This window comes from Benincasa hispida, chromosome 3, assembly GCF_027475165.1.
Source record: "Benincasa hispida cultivar pf3 chromosome 3, pf3_genome.v1.1, whole genome shotgun sequence".
In the NCBI taxonomy this organism is placed as follows: domain Eukaryota; kingdom Viridiplantae; phylum Streptophyta; class Magnoliopsida; order Cucurbitales; family Cucurbitaceae; genus Benincasa; species Benincasa hispida.
The window spans coordinates 48703737-48717136 of NC_143480.1; the positions used below are offsets into that span (position 1 = coordinate 48703737).

General features: G+C 33.7%; 1 protein-coding gene and 1 pseudogene across 1 annotated transcript; both read left to right on the forward strand.

Moving 5' to 3' along the window:
• The first annotated feature begins 550 nt into the window (after positions 1–550).
• Positions 551–2194, forward strand: LOC120074404 (putative glutathione S-transferase). Its single transcript, XM_039027517.2, has 2 exons — positions 551–996; positions 1740–2194. Exons 1-2 carry the CDS (start codon positions 685–687, stop codon positions 2106–2108), a joined length of 681 nt encoding a protein of 226 aa, XP_038883445.2. The 5' UTR covers positions 551–684; the 3' UTR covers positions 2109–2194.
• Positions 2195–11090: 8896 nt separating this feature from the next.
• Positions 11091–12914, forward strand: LOC120074518 (putative glutathione S-transferase; annotated as a pseudogene).
• Positions 12915–13400: the final 486 nt, after the last annotated feature.

Here is a 13400-nt window from a genome sequence, read left to right on the forward strand (position 1 = left end):
CTATCATTATTTTAATTTTAAACATCAGTGTTAGAATCATAGATCTCACAATTTTTATAAAATAAATGAGTTACTCTTCTAATTGTAATTTTCAATTAATTTTGAGATGAAATTTCATTTTTGTCTAATTTGGTATCAAAATTTATGAAGCTCAAATAGATATATGCTAAAATTTTTATAAGACATATATGAGTTAAAATTATTCACCGATAAAAATTTAGAGAGCATCTGAGATGCTAAATTAGTTATAATACTCAGCGAGTAGTAGTTTGGATAAAAAATAATAAATAATGTAACAAAGAGGAGAAGAGATGATCATTAGGAAATAGTAAATACGGTAATAAAGAAGAATTTTAAATAGTATTATTGTAGATAATTGTAGGTTATAAATAGTTATACACACCATTATTATATTTATAACCTCAAATATAGAGTGTGCTGTAATATCTCACTCCACCAGATTCAAGTTGGAGGCCAAACAGCTCTTTAAAATGTAAATTGGGATATAAAAGAAATAGGGGTATTAAAAGTTTCTCTTTATTTACTGACCGTTATTATTATTATAAATTGTAAATGTAGACTGTAGCTTTAAGTAAGAAAGAGAACAACTTGAAATTAGGCATTAAACTAACGTTTCCATTTAATTACTCCAAAAAATCCAAGCATTGTGCAGAGAAAGAAACAATGACGGAAGAATTGCAGGTGTTCGGTTTCTGGTCGAGTCCGTTCAGTCTCCGAGTGGAGTTGGCTCTCAAACTCAAAGGCCTAAGCTACCAATATGTTGAGGAAGACATAGCCAACAAGAGCCATTTGCTTCTCAAATACAATCCACTTTACAAGAAAGTCCCTGTGTTCGTTCACAACGGAAACTCCATTTCAGAGTCTCTTGTCATCCTTGAATACATTGATGAACATTGGACAACCAACCCCATCTTGCCCCAACATCCCTATCAAAGAGCTCAAGCAAGATTTCTTGCCAAGTGTATTGATGACAAGGTAACGAAATTTGGACTGTAAGATGTTAAGAATATGTATAAAAGATCAAATTTTATTCTTCAAGCTAAAAACTTTTGAAAATGGTCGTTAATTTGACATGGTGTCAAAACAAGAAATAATCGATATATGGAAATCTTGAAAAGATGTGTTATGGTAAATTTAATTATATCAATACTTTAGCACACTCCCTCATTTGTGGGCTTGAAAATTTGGATTATCTCTTGCTTTGATGTTATGTTAAAATATTGATTGTCCCAAAAGTTTAAGCTAATAAATTATAGTTGACGATGTAATAGATTTTGAATTTCTTGGTGATTTAACATCACTTTCATCATTGGGCAGCCTATTAAAAGTAAAGATCTAAGGGTAAAGAGCCTAAAACATTGTTTGAGTCACTTGAATCCGAACAAACCAACTTTTAATAGTCAAGTCCAGAGTCCAACCGAGCTTCACTCATTGGATCAAAGTTCGACCAAGCCCAACCCATTAAATTAGTCAATTGAATTTTTATTTTTTAATGTCATTTTCAAGTCCACAAATAAGGAAAATAGAGTATTGAATTATTGATATAATTAAATTTATAATAGCCCATTAACTTGATTAAGTTTTATTGTTGATCAATTATTTAACATACAGTCAGAGCAAGAGGTAATTTTGTGTCTGAATTCATGTAATACTCATTTATTTTCCAATTAGTATTGATTTCTACCCATATAATTTTTTTTTCTTGGGCGTTGGTTCAGTTTTTTGGTGCGTGGAGGAAAGCTGCTAGAAGTGGAAGAGAAGGGAGGGACAAGGCTATAGAGGAAGCATGCAAGGTATTGGAAGCAGTTGAGAATGAACTTAAACTTGATGGCAACAATAAGTTCTTTGGAGGAGACAGAATTGGGTTCGTGGACATTGTAGGCATCTTTATAGGCTATTGGGTTCCTGTCATGCAAACAGCTCTTGGGTTTGAGATTCTGAGCAGCCAGAGGTTCCCAAAACTAAGCAAATGGAGTGAAGAGCTTATTAACCATAGCGTTGTGAAGGAGATTCTGCCTCCAAAACAAGACCTTTTTGTTTATGCTCAAACTCTTTATAGAATCAATACTGTGGGTTCTAAGCTGTGAGAGTGAATATGGCTTCCTAAAAGATGGTTAAATTATATTCTCTCAATCTCAGAAATAAAATTACCATATTATCTTGACGTGTCTAATATGTGAGATAATCTATTAAGGACGCAACATGAGGGTAGCTCAACTGACATATCAGTTGTGTATACGTTTTGTTTTTTTGTTTGCAGCAAAATGAGTTATTACTCATTTTAATTTTTGTATTTACTACATTTTTTTATCCCTTTTGTAGTTTTCCCCCATTTTTAAATGATGTTGTTTATTTCATTTTAAATACCAATGTACAATAGGCCAAGGAGGTTCAACCTAAAGCTCAAGCTCATCAACACTCAGTTTAGTATACTCATTTTAATAATCTGGGCATGTTTGGAATAAATAGAGAAAAAAAGTGTTTTTCAAAAAAATATTTTTTATGATTTTTTTAAAAAAAATTTAAATAATTAGTCATTTTTAATCGTGTATCAAGTGTGTATCAACAGTGTATCAAGTGTATATCAGACATATACTAGTAGTGTATCAAGTGAAGGAACTCTTTTGATAGAGACCTTTAAGCGAAAGCGGATTGTCCAAATCCCATTTCGATTGAACACATACATTTACAGTCAACAAGAACAGATTATACATAAAACTAAATTACAACATGCTTTCTCATAATAAACAAAAGGTTTAGAGATTATACTTTTGAAGAACTATTCTTCAAATTAATCCCTCGATCGTACTTATTCACGAACGTGTCAAACAAGTCACGAATTCTTCTCAAACAGCAGAAAACAGCAACGAGAACTCAAACCAAAAGGAGGACACTAATACTTGGTGACCTTGGTATTCTCGATGTGAGAATCTATGAGTAGTGGGCTCTGGCTAATTTTGATTAGAGGGGAGTTTGGAGTTGGAGGATGAAGACGATCGAGAAGGACAAAAGCTATCATGTAAGCGATCAAGTCTATCGCATAGACTTTCTTTCTTACTCGATCGTATAGTCTCTCAAGAATCGTGTAGTAGTTCACAAGTCATGTAACACTCTTCTCTGGAATAATAAAATCAAATTCTATTTTATTCCATTTTTGCCATAAAATCGAATAACTCCCCATTAAGGGTGATTAGAGAGAAAAAGGGTTAATTATCAAATAATTAATAAATTATAAATAAATATGACAACCAACTTATCATATTATATTTATAACATATAGTTTAAATATTGCATCATATACAATATATAAATCATAGTTTTTTTTCTCTATTTTATGGCATTTAATATAAATCATATTTATTTTAAATTTAATAACTATGAATCTTATTCATGATTCAAATATTTATTCCTCCAATTAATCAATAATGTATCAAATACATTATATCAATTATATCATATATAAATGAATTAATTTAATTATATCATATATAATTAAATTCCTTCTTATTAATTTAAATGTTTCAAATTAACCCAAGAACTGATTTTGAACTTAAATCCATTGAGCTACCAAGGGGACCTTATGAACGTGTAGCTTGAAGCTCCAACGATAAGTGATACTGATTAAACTCTTTAATCACATTATCCACCATTCGTCGGGCACTCCACTAAAAATCGATAGTTGCACTCTTCGCTCTATAGATATATTTTCGTGTCCATTGGATATAACCAATCAACAGTATGATGACCCTTCACAAATTGCTCGTAAGTACACCTGAGCCAAATTACTGTTTTATCCCTGTAGTTACATCTAACTCTTTAAGTACCACTGATCTCTCTAGTGAACAATAAATCATAGTCCCACTATGACCAAACCCCTCTCAAGCCAAGAGAGGGTGTGACACCATATTGTCTATGATCTGAAATAAGCCCTTAATGGAGCAATTTATCTACTTACTCCTGCTTCAGAAAATGAGTGAATTCTATCTTGTGTAGCTGAGTTTCTAGCTCCCCAATCAAATGAATCTCCAAAATGGTAAACTTATTGAGTTGGCGATCTGGCCACTCTTAGCCATGCAAATCATCATAGGTAGGAGTTCACAACACACTCAGGATTAAGGTCATGTTACCTATGATTATCCTAGTGAAATGAAAGTCTCTATTATGAATGACATTATATAACGAGACTAAGCATTTCATGGTCCGGTCTTATACAAACTCCTTTGTATAGAATATCCCCGCTCGCATATCTAATACATGATGATCAGGATCATATCATTTGTAGCACTTTACAACATTTGTAACACCTACAATGCGGGCCATACTCGTAGTGTTACTAGAATAACGTACACAACCTTATCCATATACTACAGACCATTTAGGTTATCACTTAAACATGATCCACCTGTATGTCTCCACATACATGTTTAAGTTACAAAAGTAACCTTGGATGTTAGTTTATTGGTTTGTAGTTAATGCAACTAAAATATCATATATTTCATAGACAGAAGTTAATAAAATATCATATATTATTAATCACAAAAATGTTTGTTCATACAAGGTTTACAAACTACAGAACCCTACAAGATTTAGGACATCAACCCCAACAATCTCCCACTCGTCCTAAAGCTAGTGGGGTGTACAAGATAATCAAATTACAAGTACACAAAATAGTAAACTATGGCACAAACAAGCCTAGTACAAGATCTCCCACTTGCCTTAGTCTAGCTGTGGTCTGTCCCATAGACCCATACTTTGCAAGTGATCTTTAAACACTGTAGTCGTGAGGGCCTTTTTAAACGGATCACCAATGTTATGCTCTGAAGCTATCTTCATAACAATCACGTCCCCGATGCACAATCTCTTGGATGAGATGGTATTTTCGCGCAATGTGCTTGTCGCACTTATGACTTCTAGGCTCATGGGAATTCGCCACAACATCACTATTATCATAATAAAGTGTGAGGGGCTTTAACATGTCTGGAAAAACTTCTAGATCAGTCAGGAATTTTCTGAGCCAAACGGCCTCCTTAGCAGCTTCACAAGCCGCTACATACTCGACCTCCATGGTGGAGTCCACGATGCACCCCTACTTGGTGCTACACCATACTACAACCCTTCCATTAAGAGTGAACACTGATCCTGAAATGGATTTTTAAGAATCCCTATCAGTATGAAAATCAGAGTCAGTGTATCCTATAAGGATCAAATCCTTAGAACCATACACAAGCATGTAGTTCTTTATTCTCCGAAGATACTTGAGGATGTTCTTGACGACTGTTGAGTGATCATATCCTAGATTAGACTGATATCAACTGACTATCCCTACCGTGTAGCAGATGTTAGGTCTAGTACATAACATCGCATACTTTAAACTGCCTACAGCAGATGTATAGAGGACCCATCTCATTTCCTCAACCTCTTGAGGTGTCTTAGGACACTGTTCCTTAGACAAAGTAACTTCGTGCCTGAAAGGCAATAAGACCCTTTTGGAATTTTGCATCGAGTATTTGGTCAACATCTATACGATGCCTGAGGCAGTGCTAGTATTTTGTTCTTACGATCCCGAAAGATCTAAATACCAAGAACAAACTGAGCCTATCCCAAATCTTTCATTTGGAATTTGATTGCTAGTTAGTTCTTAAATGTAGTTAGTAAGCCCACATCATTCCCAATGAGTAGGATATCGTATATATATAATACTAGAAAAACTACTGAACTATTGATGATATTCTTGTAGACACAAGACTCATCAACATTTAGATCAAAGCCATAAGATTTAATCACAGTATCAAAACTTATATTCCAAGATCGAGATGTCTATTTTAGTCCATAAATGGACCGATTCAGCTTGCAAACCTTTTGCTCTTGACCTTGGACTATGAATCCCTTGAGTTGCACCATATAAATGGCCTCCTCAAGATTGCCATTTAGAAAAGCAGTCTTGACATCCATTTTCCATATCTCATAGTCATAATATGAGGCAATGGATAGGAGGATTCGGATAAACTTCAACATGGCAACAGATGAGAAAATGTCCTCATAGTCGACTTCTTCTACCTGCATATAACCTTTTGCCATCAATCTAGCCTTGAAGATTTGCACCTTCCCATCAGCACCTCGTTTTCTCTTGTAGATCCATTTACAACCTATAGGTTATCCCCATCAGGTTGATCTACAAGATCCGAAACTTAATTGATGTACATAGACTCAATTTTGAGATCCATGGCTTTGATTCTTTCATCTCTGTCAACATCCTCCATTGCGTTCTTGTAAGACAATGGACCCTCAACCTTGCCATCAGCTACCATAGATAGGATTTCAGTTAAAACCATATAACGATTAGGTGGGTTCGCAACCCTCCCATTACATCGAGATTTCCTCAACACTTGAGGTGGATTTGACCTACTAAATGATCCTACATTAACAACTCTTGTTGAGGTAGTAGGCTCTTCAACAACTCTTGTTGAAGATTCAGTAGTTTCTTTAGAAAGCTCATTCAACACAATTTTGCTTCTAGGTATGTGCTCTCTTATATGATCCTCCTCAAGAAAAGTAGCATTTGTCGATACAAACACTTTGTTTTCTTTAGGATCATAAAATTAACCTCCTCTCATTCGTTTGGGGTAGCCTACAAATAGGCATAGCCTCGAACATAGTTCCAATTTATTAGGATTAGCCTCAAGCATATGTGTTGGGCAACCCCAGATACGGAAATAACGTAAACTTGCTTTACGACCATTCTACAACTCCAAAGGTGTTCTGGAAACACTCTTGGAGGGAACATAGTTCAGGATATAAGCTGCAATCTCTACTGCAAAACCCTAAAACGAGTTAGGTAAGGAAGCGTAACTCATCATTGAACGAACCATGTTCAATAGGGTTTGATTTCTCCTCTCTGATACACCATTTTGCTGAGGTGTACCAGGTGCTGAGAGTTGGGAAACTATTCTATGTTCTATCATATAGTTCTGGAATTTTGGATCTAAAAACTCTCCACCTCGATCCGATTGAAGTGTTTTAATCGTTTTATTTAACGCGTTTTCAACTTCAGCCTTGAACTCTTTGAAATTTTCAAATGATTCAGACTTATGTTGCATTAAATAAATGTACCCATACCTTGAATAATCTTCAGTGAAAGTGATGAAATATTCATAACTTCCCCTAGCTCGTACATTATCGGACTACAGAAGTCTGACACTAGCTCCAGAGGCTCTTTGGTCCTATAACCTTTTTCAGTAAAAGATCTTTTAGTCATTTTGTCTTCAATGCATGACTCACACCCAGGTGAAGAATTTTCTTCTAACTCGCTGAGAAGTCCATTCTTCATCAACCTCTCAATCGTATTGAGATTAATGTGTCCTAAACGTAGGTACCAAAGTTGGATATTTTCTTTAGGAGAAATTTTAAGTTGTTTGTTTTGAGTTACAACAGTTTTAAATATCTCTATGTTATAGAGGCCATTTTTTGCTAACGGCCTTAGCACATACAAATTATTTTCTAGTTGAGTTGACTATATGTCAACACCATTTTTCGAAATAAAAGCTTTATTAACAGAAAAATTTAGTTGATAATTACATTCAAGCAAAGACTTTACAGAAATTAAGTTCCTCTTTAACTCGAGAACTACACATACATCATTCAAAATCATAAACTTATTCTATAAAGTCAACCAGAGATCTCCCACAACTACAACTGAGACAACGTGCCTGATTCCAACTCGTTTCGTCATCTCACTAGCACTAAGCTGCTGCCAGGAACTAATTCCTTGAAATGAAGAACAACATGGTTAGGCCCTAGAGTCAATAATCCAGGTAGAATCATCATTCTTCACTAAACAAGTTTCCAAATCTAGTAAATTGCATTTACTTTATTTGTGCATCTTTTTCTCAGCCAAATTATCTTGGGCAGTTCCGCTTCCAATGCTCGTCCTGGTTGCAATGGAAGCACTTTCCTTTGTCAACACTCATTGGTTGCCTACCCCTTGGAGTATCTGGTTATGTGTTAGCAGGCGCCTTCCCCTTACCACACTTCTTCTTCTTCCACTTTCTGGTGTCGGAAGAAGAAGGTGCAAACTTAGTTTTAGAGGTCGAACCTTTTTGGAACTTTTTAAAAGATGAGGCAACATTTGCCTCACCAACCTTGTTCTCCTTGTTTTTCAGCAAAGATTGGAAAGTCTACAACTCATTGAGTAGAGTTATGAGGTTGTAATCAACCCTGTTCAGAACAACTTTACTTACAAAGTGAAGGAAGCTTTCTGGTAACGACTCTAGAATAATGCTAACCTGACTGGCCTCATCGATGCTCAACCCATTCATCTACGCCACGTTGAAGTGGACCATCATATTGAGAACATGTTCCCAAATAGATGTTCCCTCTTTCATGCGTGAATTGAAGATGTACTTCAGAGCGTCGTGCATCAGCTGCGCGGACGATTGTCCGAATATTCCCCTTAGAGACTACATAATTTTGTGTGCAGTGATTATGAGCTCATACTTCTTGGTCAAAACGTCGTTAAGGCTGGCTAAGATATACGCTCAGGCCTTTTCGTTCGCCCGTGTCCAACACTCATATTCGTCTCAAACGTTTCAAGCAATAGTAGGAGGTGGAATAGAAGGATACTCCTTCGTAAGGACGAACTTTAGGTCATTGATGATCAAAATCGTGTCAATAGTATCCTTCCAATTAGTATAATTTTCGTCAGTCAGTTTATCAGCGGCAAGTAATGAAAGTGTAGCGGTAGCCATATTAAAATTACTGAAAAATGAATAAACTTAATAAGTTCACTCGAAAGTGTGAAAATACGCTAATCGACGAACCCTGGGAACATCATTATTTGCATATACCACTTTATAAAACCAATCAAGTTTTAGCAAAATAGTCTAGTGTACCCTAAGTGACATCTATTTTGAAATGATGCTCCAGTGAGGCAGGATAAAAGTCACCGTAGGGTGATCAAGTGTCCCTTCACTGGAATGAGACAATCTCAACCATTAGATAGAAACAAATCTTTGTAATTGAATCTAATAGTCACCATTGTTCGGCCCAGAATTTGTTAACATCTTTAACAATTCTGTATAAATGTAACCCCTCTTTTTAGGCCTTAGATCCCGCCCTAATGAGCCAACCTTAGGAAAAAGCCAATTAGGACAAGAGATTAAAGCAACCCTATCCATTACTGGAGATCAAATAAAGAGTTGTGCAAAATTGCCATCCTTTAAGGGGACACTCCTAGGGTGCCACGAGGCGATGCACAAAACTTTATCCAACCCAATGAGAGAGATCGAGAGTTATATTATCACACCTTCCGCTCCCGCTTACTATAAACATTCTCTCCATTTACCTTGATATTGACCTACCCAAATGCCACTCGTAGGGGAACACTCCAGAGGTGCCTCGAAGCCGAGGATAGATCCTCATGGTGTGAACTTTTTAGGGAGAAATGTGTAGAAGTAAAGTGAAATATCATATACCTATTTACCTCCCACTGAATGTTCTACCTAGGGTTCATTAACTCAGAAAATCTAGCTACTTATTTTAACTAAGTGGTTTGTTTAATTTGCTAAAAAAACAACACTTGCTTTTGATGATTAAACAAGTGAGATTGAGAGATTTAAACTTAATTAATTTCACATTTTAGTCGAAATTATATAACTACCAAACTTTTTTTTTTTTGTGGATAATATATGAGGTGTGTGATCGAATCTATAACTTCGAGGTCGATAGCACATGCTTGATGTAGTTGATTATGAAGATTTGATTATTATTATTAGAATTTATTGAACTAACATTTAATAAGCTCTATGCTAGGAAGCTAAATTAACTTGCCACTTCCAGAATGGCTGTCTAACCTAATTTGTACTTTGTAGAGACGTGGTTAAGTGAAAAGACACATTTGGTTTATTACCATCTCAAAAGGGGTTTAAAAAAAAAAAAATGAAATGTGATGGCAGAGGATTCAAACATTAATTTGACCTTTTGAATGAGATCACCATGAATTAACTAGTTGAACTACGAAGAGTAGATGGACACAATCTTGGAGGAGGAAATTGACATTTTCACATGTCCATATAAGTTCAAATATCAATATATAAGAGTAAATTGATATTTTGAATATACCGTAAAATTCTCACAGAATATAAAACGATCGATAGAAAATATAACTAAATATGAATATATTATTAATAATAAGTATCTTAACTAATTAGAAAAGTAAAAGATGTTTATTTGCTAATTGTAATATATATATTAATTTCTCAAAATTATCTGATCACATTGATATTTTATTAACGTTTCCACAATATAATTGAGACTTGCGTCGATATCAACACACTTTAAATCTTGGTTTTAAATATTTCTTTTATAAAATTTTGTTTTTATTGCTATAATTATAATTTAATCTCATCATTTTAACTTTCACGATCTTATATCGAAAAGATAATAAGATCTCTCAACTTTTATAAAATACAAGAGTTACTCTATTCCTCTAACTCTAATTTTCAATTAGTTTTGAGATAAAATTTCATTTTTATCTAATTTAATATCAAAGTTTATAAAGCTCAAACAGATACTTGTTAAGATTGTTATAAGATATATGTGAGTTAAAATGATCCACCATAAAAGTTTAAGGAATATTTGAAGCGCTAAGTTGATTATTATAGTCAGTGAGTTATAGTCTAGATTGAAAATGGTAAATATTGTAACAAAGGGGAAGAGAGATGCTAGATAGAAAATCACAAATATGATAATAAAGAGAGATTTTTAATAGTATCATTATATATAATTGTAAATATAAATAGCCAGACATTAGGATTATATTTCGAACCTCAAACATGGAGTTGGAGTCTGCTATAATACCCTACTGGACCAATTTCAAGTTTGGAGCCTAATTAGCCCTTTAAATTTAAATTAGGGGTATAAAAGAAATATGGGTATTAAAAGTTCCCCCTTATTTATTATCATTATAAATGGCAAGAAAACAACTTCTTGAGCTTAGGCATTAGACTAACATTTCTTTTTAACTACTCAAAAAAAAAAAAAAAAAATCCAAGCATTTTGCGGTGAAAGAAACAATGACGGAACAGCTGCAGCTTTTTGGTACTTGGTTGAGTCTGTTCAGTCGCCGAGTGGAGTTGGCTCTCAAACTCAAAGGCCTAAGCTACCAATATGTTGAGGAAGACTTGGCCAACAAGAGTCATTTGCTTCTCAAAAACAATCCACTTTACAAGAAGGTCCCTGTGCTCGTTCACAATGAAAAACCTATTGTAGAGTCTCTTATCATTCTCGAATACATTGATGAACATTGAAAAACCAACCGCATCTTGCCTCAACATCCCTATCAAAGAGCTCAAGCGAGATTTCTTGCCAAGTATATAGATGACAAGGTAACACAATTTGGATAGTAAAATGTTAAGAATTAAGTGTATAAAAAGATCAAATAATATATTCTTTCTAAGGTAAAAACTTTTTAAAATACACGGTAATTTGACATGCTGTCAGAACAAGAAATCGTAAATGGAAAAGCTTGAGGAGATGTGTTATCGTAAATTTAATTATATCAACACTTTAACACTCCCATCACTTGTAGCCTTGAAAATTTGGATTGTTTCCTGCTTTGATGTCATATTAAATTACTGATTGTCCCAAAAGTTTAAGTTAATGGATTATGGTAAATTTAATTATATAAACAGTTAAACAATTATTTCATCTATAATTTAGGTAATATATAGTTTATTCAGGTAATAGATTTTAAATTTCTCGCTGATTTATCACATCACTCATCATTGGACAACCTATTAAAAGTAAAGACCCAAGATTAAGAGCTTAAAACATTGTTTGGGCTACTTGAATCGGATTAATCCAACTTTTTAATAGTCAAGTCCAGGGCCCAACCAAGCTTGACTCATTGGATCAAAGTTTGGTCAAGCCCAACCCATTAAATTAGTCAATTGGATATTTATTATTTAGTTATATAAAAATATATATGTATATTTTAGATTTTTTAATTAAATATTATTAAGTTTATATTTTTATTAAAGTTATTTTGTATTTTTTTATTTTTAATAAATTTATTAATACTATAAATTTGTATTTATTATTTCATTTTTCAAAATTTAATTAGGTTTAAAATATTTAGAAATAAGTCATATTAACTAAAATTTATGAAACATCAATAATATATTTAAAAAATAACATTAAAAAATTAATATTTTTTATTATATAAAATATAATATATAAAGAACTATACATATACATATACATATTCGACCAAATAATAATTTCAAAACTAGGGCTCAAAAGGAACATGTATTCAAAGCTTTGTAATGATGTCATTTTCAAGTCCACATAAATGAGAAAAAGAGAGCGTTGAATTATTGATATGATTAAATTTATAATAACCGATCAATTTAATCAATTTTTATGATTGATCAGTGATTTAAAATCATATCATGATAAAGTAATTTTATGTTTGGAATTAGTGTAATGCTCATTTTCTTTTGTAACTTTTTTCTTGGGAGTTGGTTCAGTTTATGTGTGCGGGGAAGAAAGCTGCTAGAAGTCGAAGAGAAGGGAGAGAGAAAGCTGTAGAGGAAGCATGCAAGGTACTGGAAGCAGTTGAGAATGAGCTTAAACTTAATGGCAACAATAAATTCTTTGGAGGAGACAGCATTGGGTTAGTGGACATTGTAGACATCGTTATAGGCTATTGGGTTCCTATCATGCAGGCAACTCTTGGGTTTGAGATTTTGAGCAGACACAGGTTCCCAAAACTAACCAAATGGAGTGAAGAGATTATAAACCATAGCGTTGTGAAAGAGATTCTGCCTCCAAAACAAGACCTTTTTGTTTATGCTCAAACTCTTTATAGAATCAATAATGTGGATTCTAAGCTGTGAGAGTGAATATGCCTTCTAAATGAGGGTTAAATTATATTCTCTCAATCTCGTAAATTAAATTACTGTATTATATTGACGTCTCTAATACGTGAGATCATTTGTAGGATGCAACCTAATATATTACATCCATTCCATTTTCCTTACTTAGAAGAAGATTTTAAAAATAAATAAAATCCAATATTTATTAAAAAAAGAAAAATGGCCACGTGACAGATTTTTATTGATGTACTCTTCTATTTCCATTTTTTTTCCTCTCCAATTTTTCAATTTTTAAAGACAAGATGCGGTTTTTGTCATTGAAAATTGAAGACATTTCTAAATCATCTATTAGTTAATTTAACGATTAGTTGATTTAGAGGCCGATTTATGAAGGGATCAGGTGTTAGAGACTCTACCACGTCAGCTACCAAAGAAGAGTAAAAAAAAACACATCACCTGAAGACTGCCATGTCACAAAGGTGAGTCATGAAGGAGAATTGCCTTAGT

Coding starts and splice junctions, on each gene's coding strand:
- LOC120074404 (XM_039027517.2), top strand. CDS start 685: ATGACGGAAGAATTGCAGGTGTTCGGTTTCTGGTCGAGTCCGTTCAGT. Junction 997..1,739: donor CCAAGTGTATTGATGACAAG/GTAACGAAATTT, acceptor GCGTTGGTTCAG/TTTTTTGGTGCGTGGAGGAA.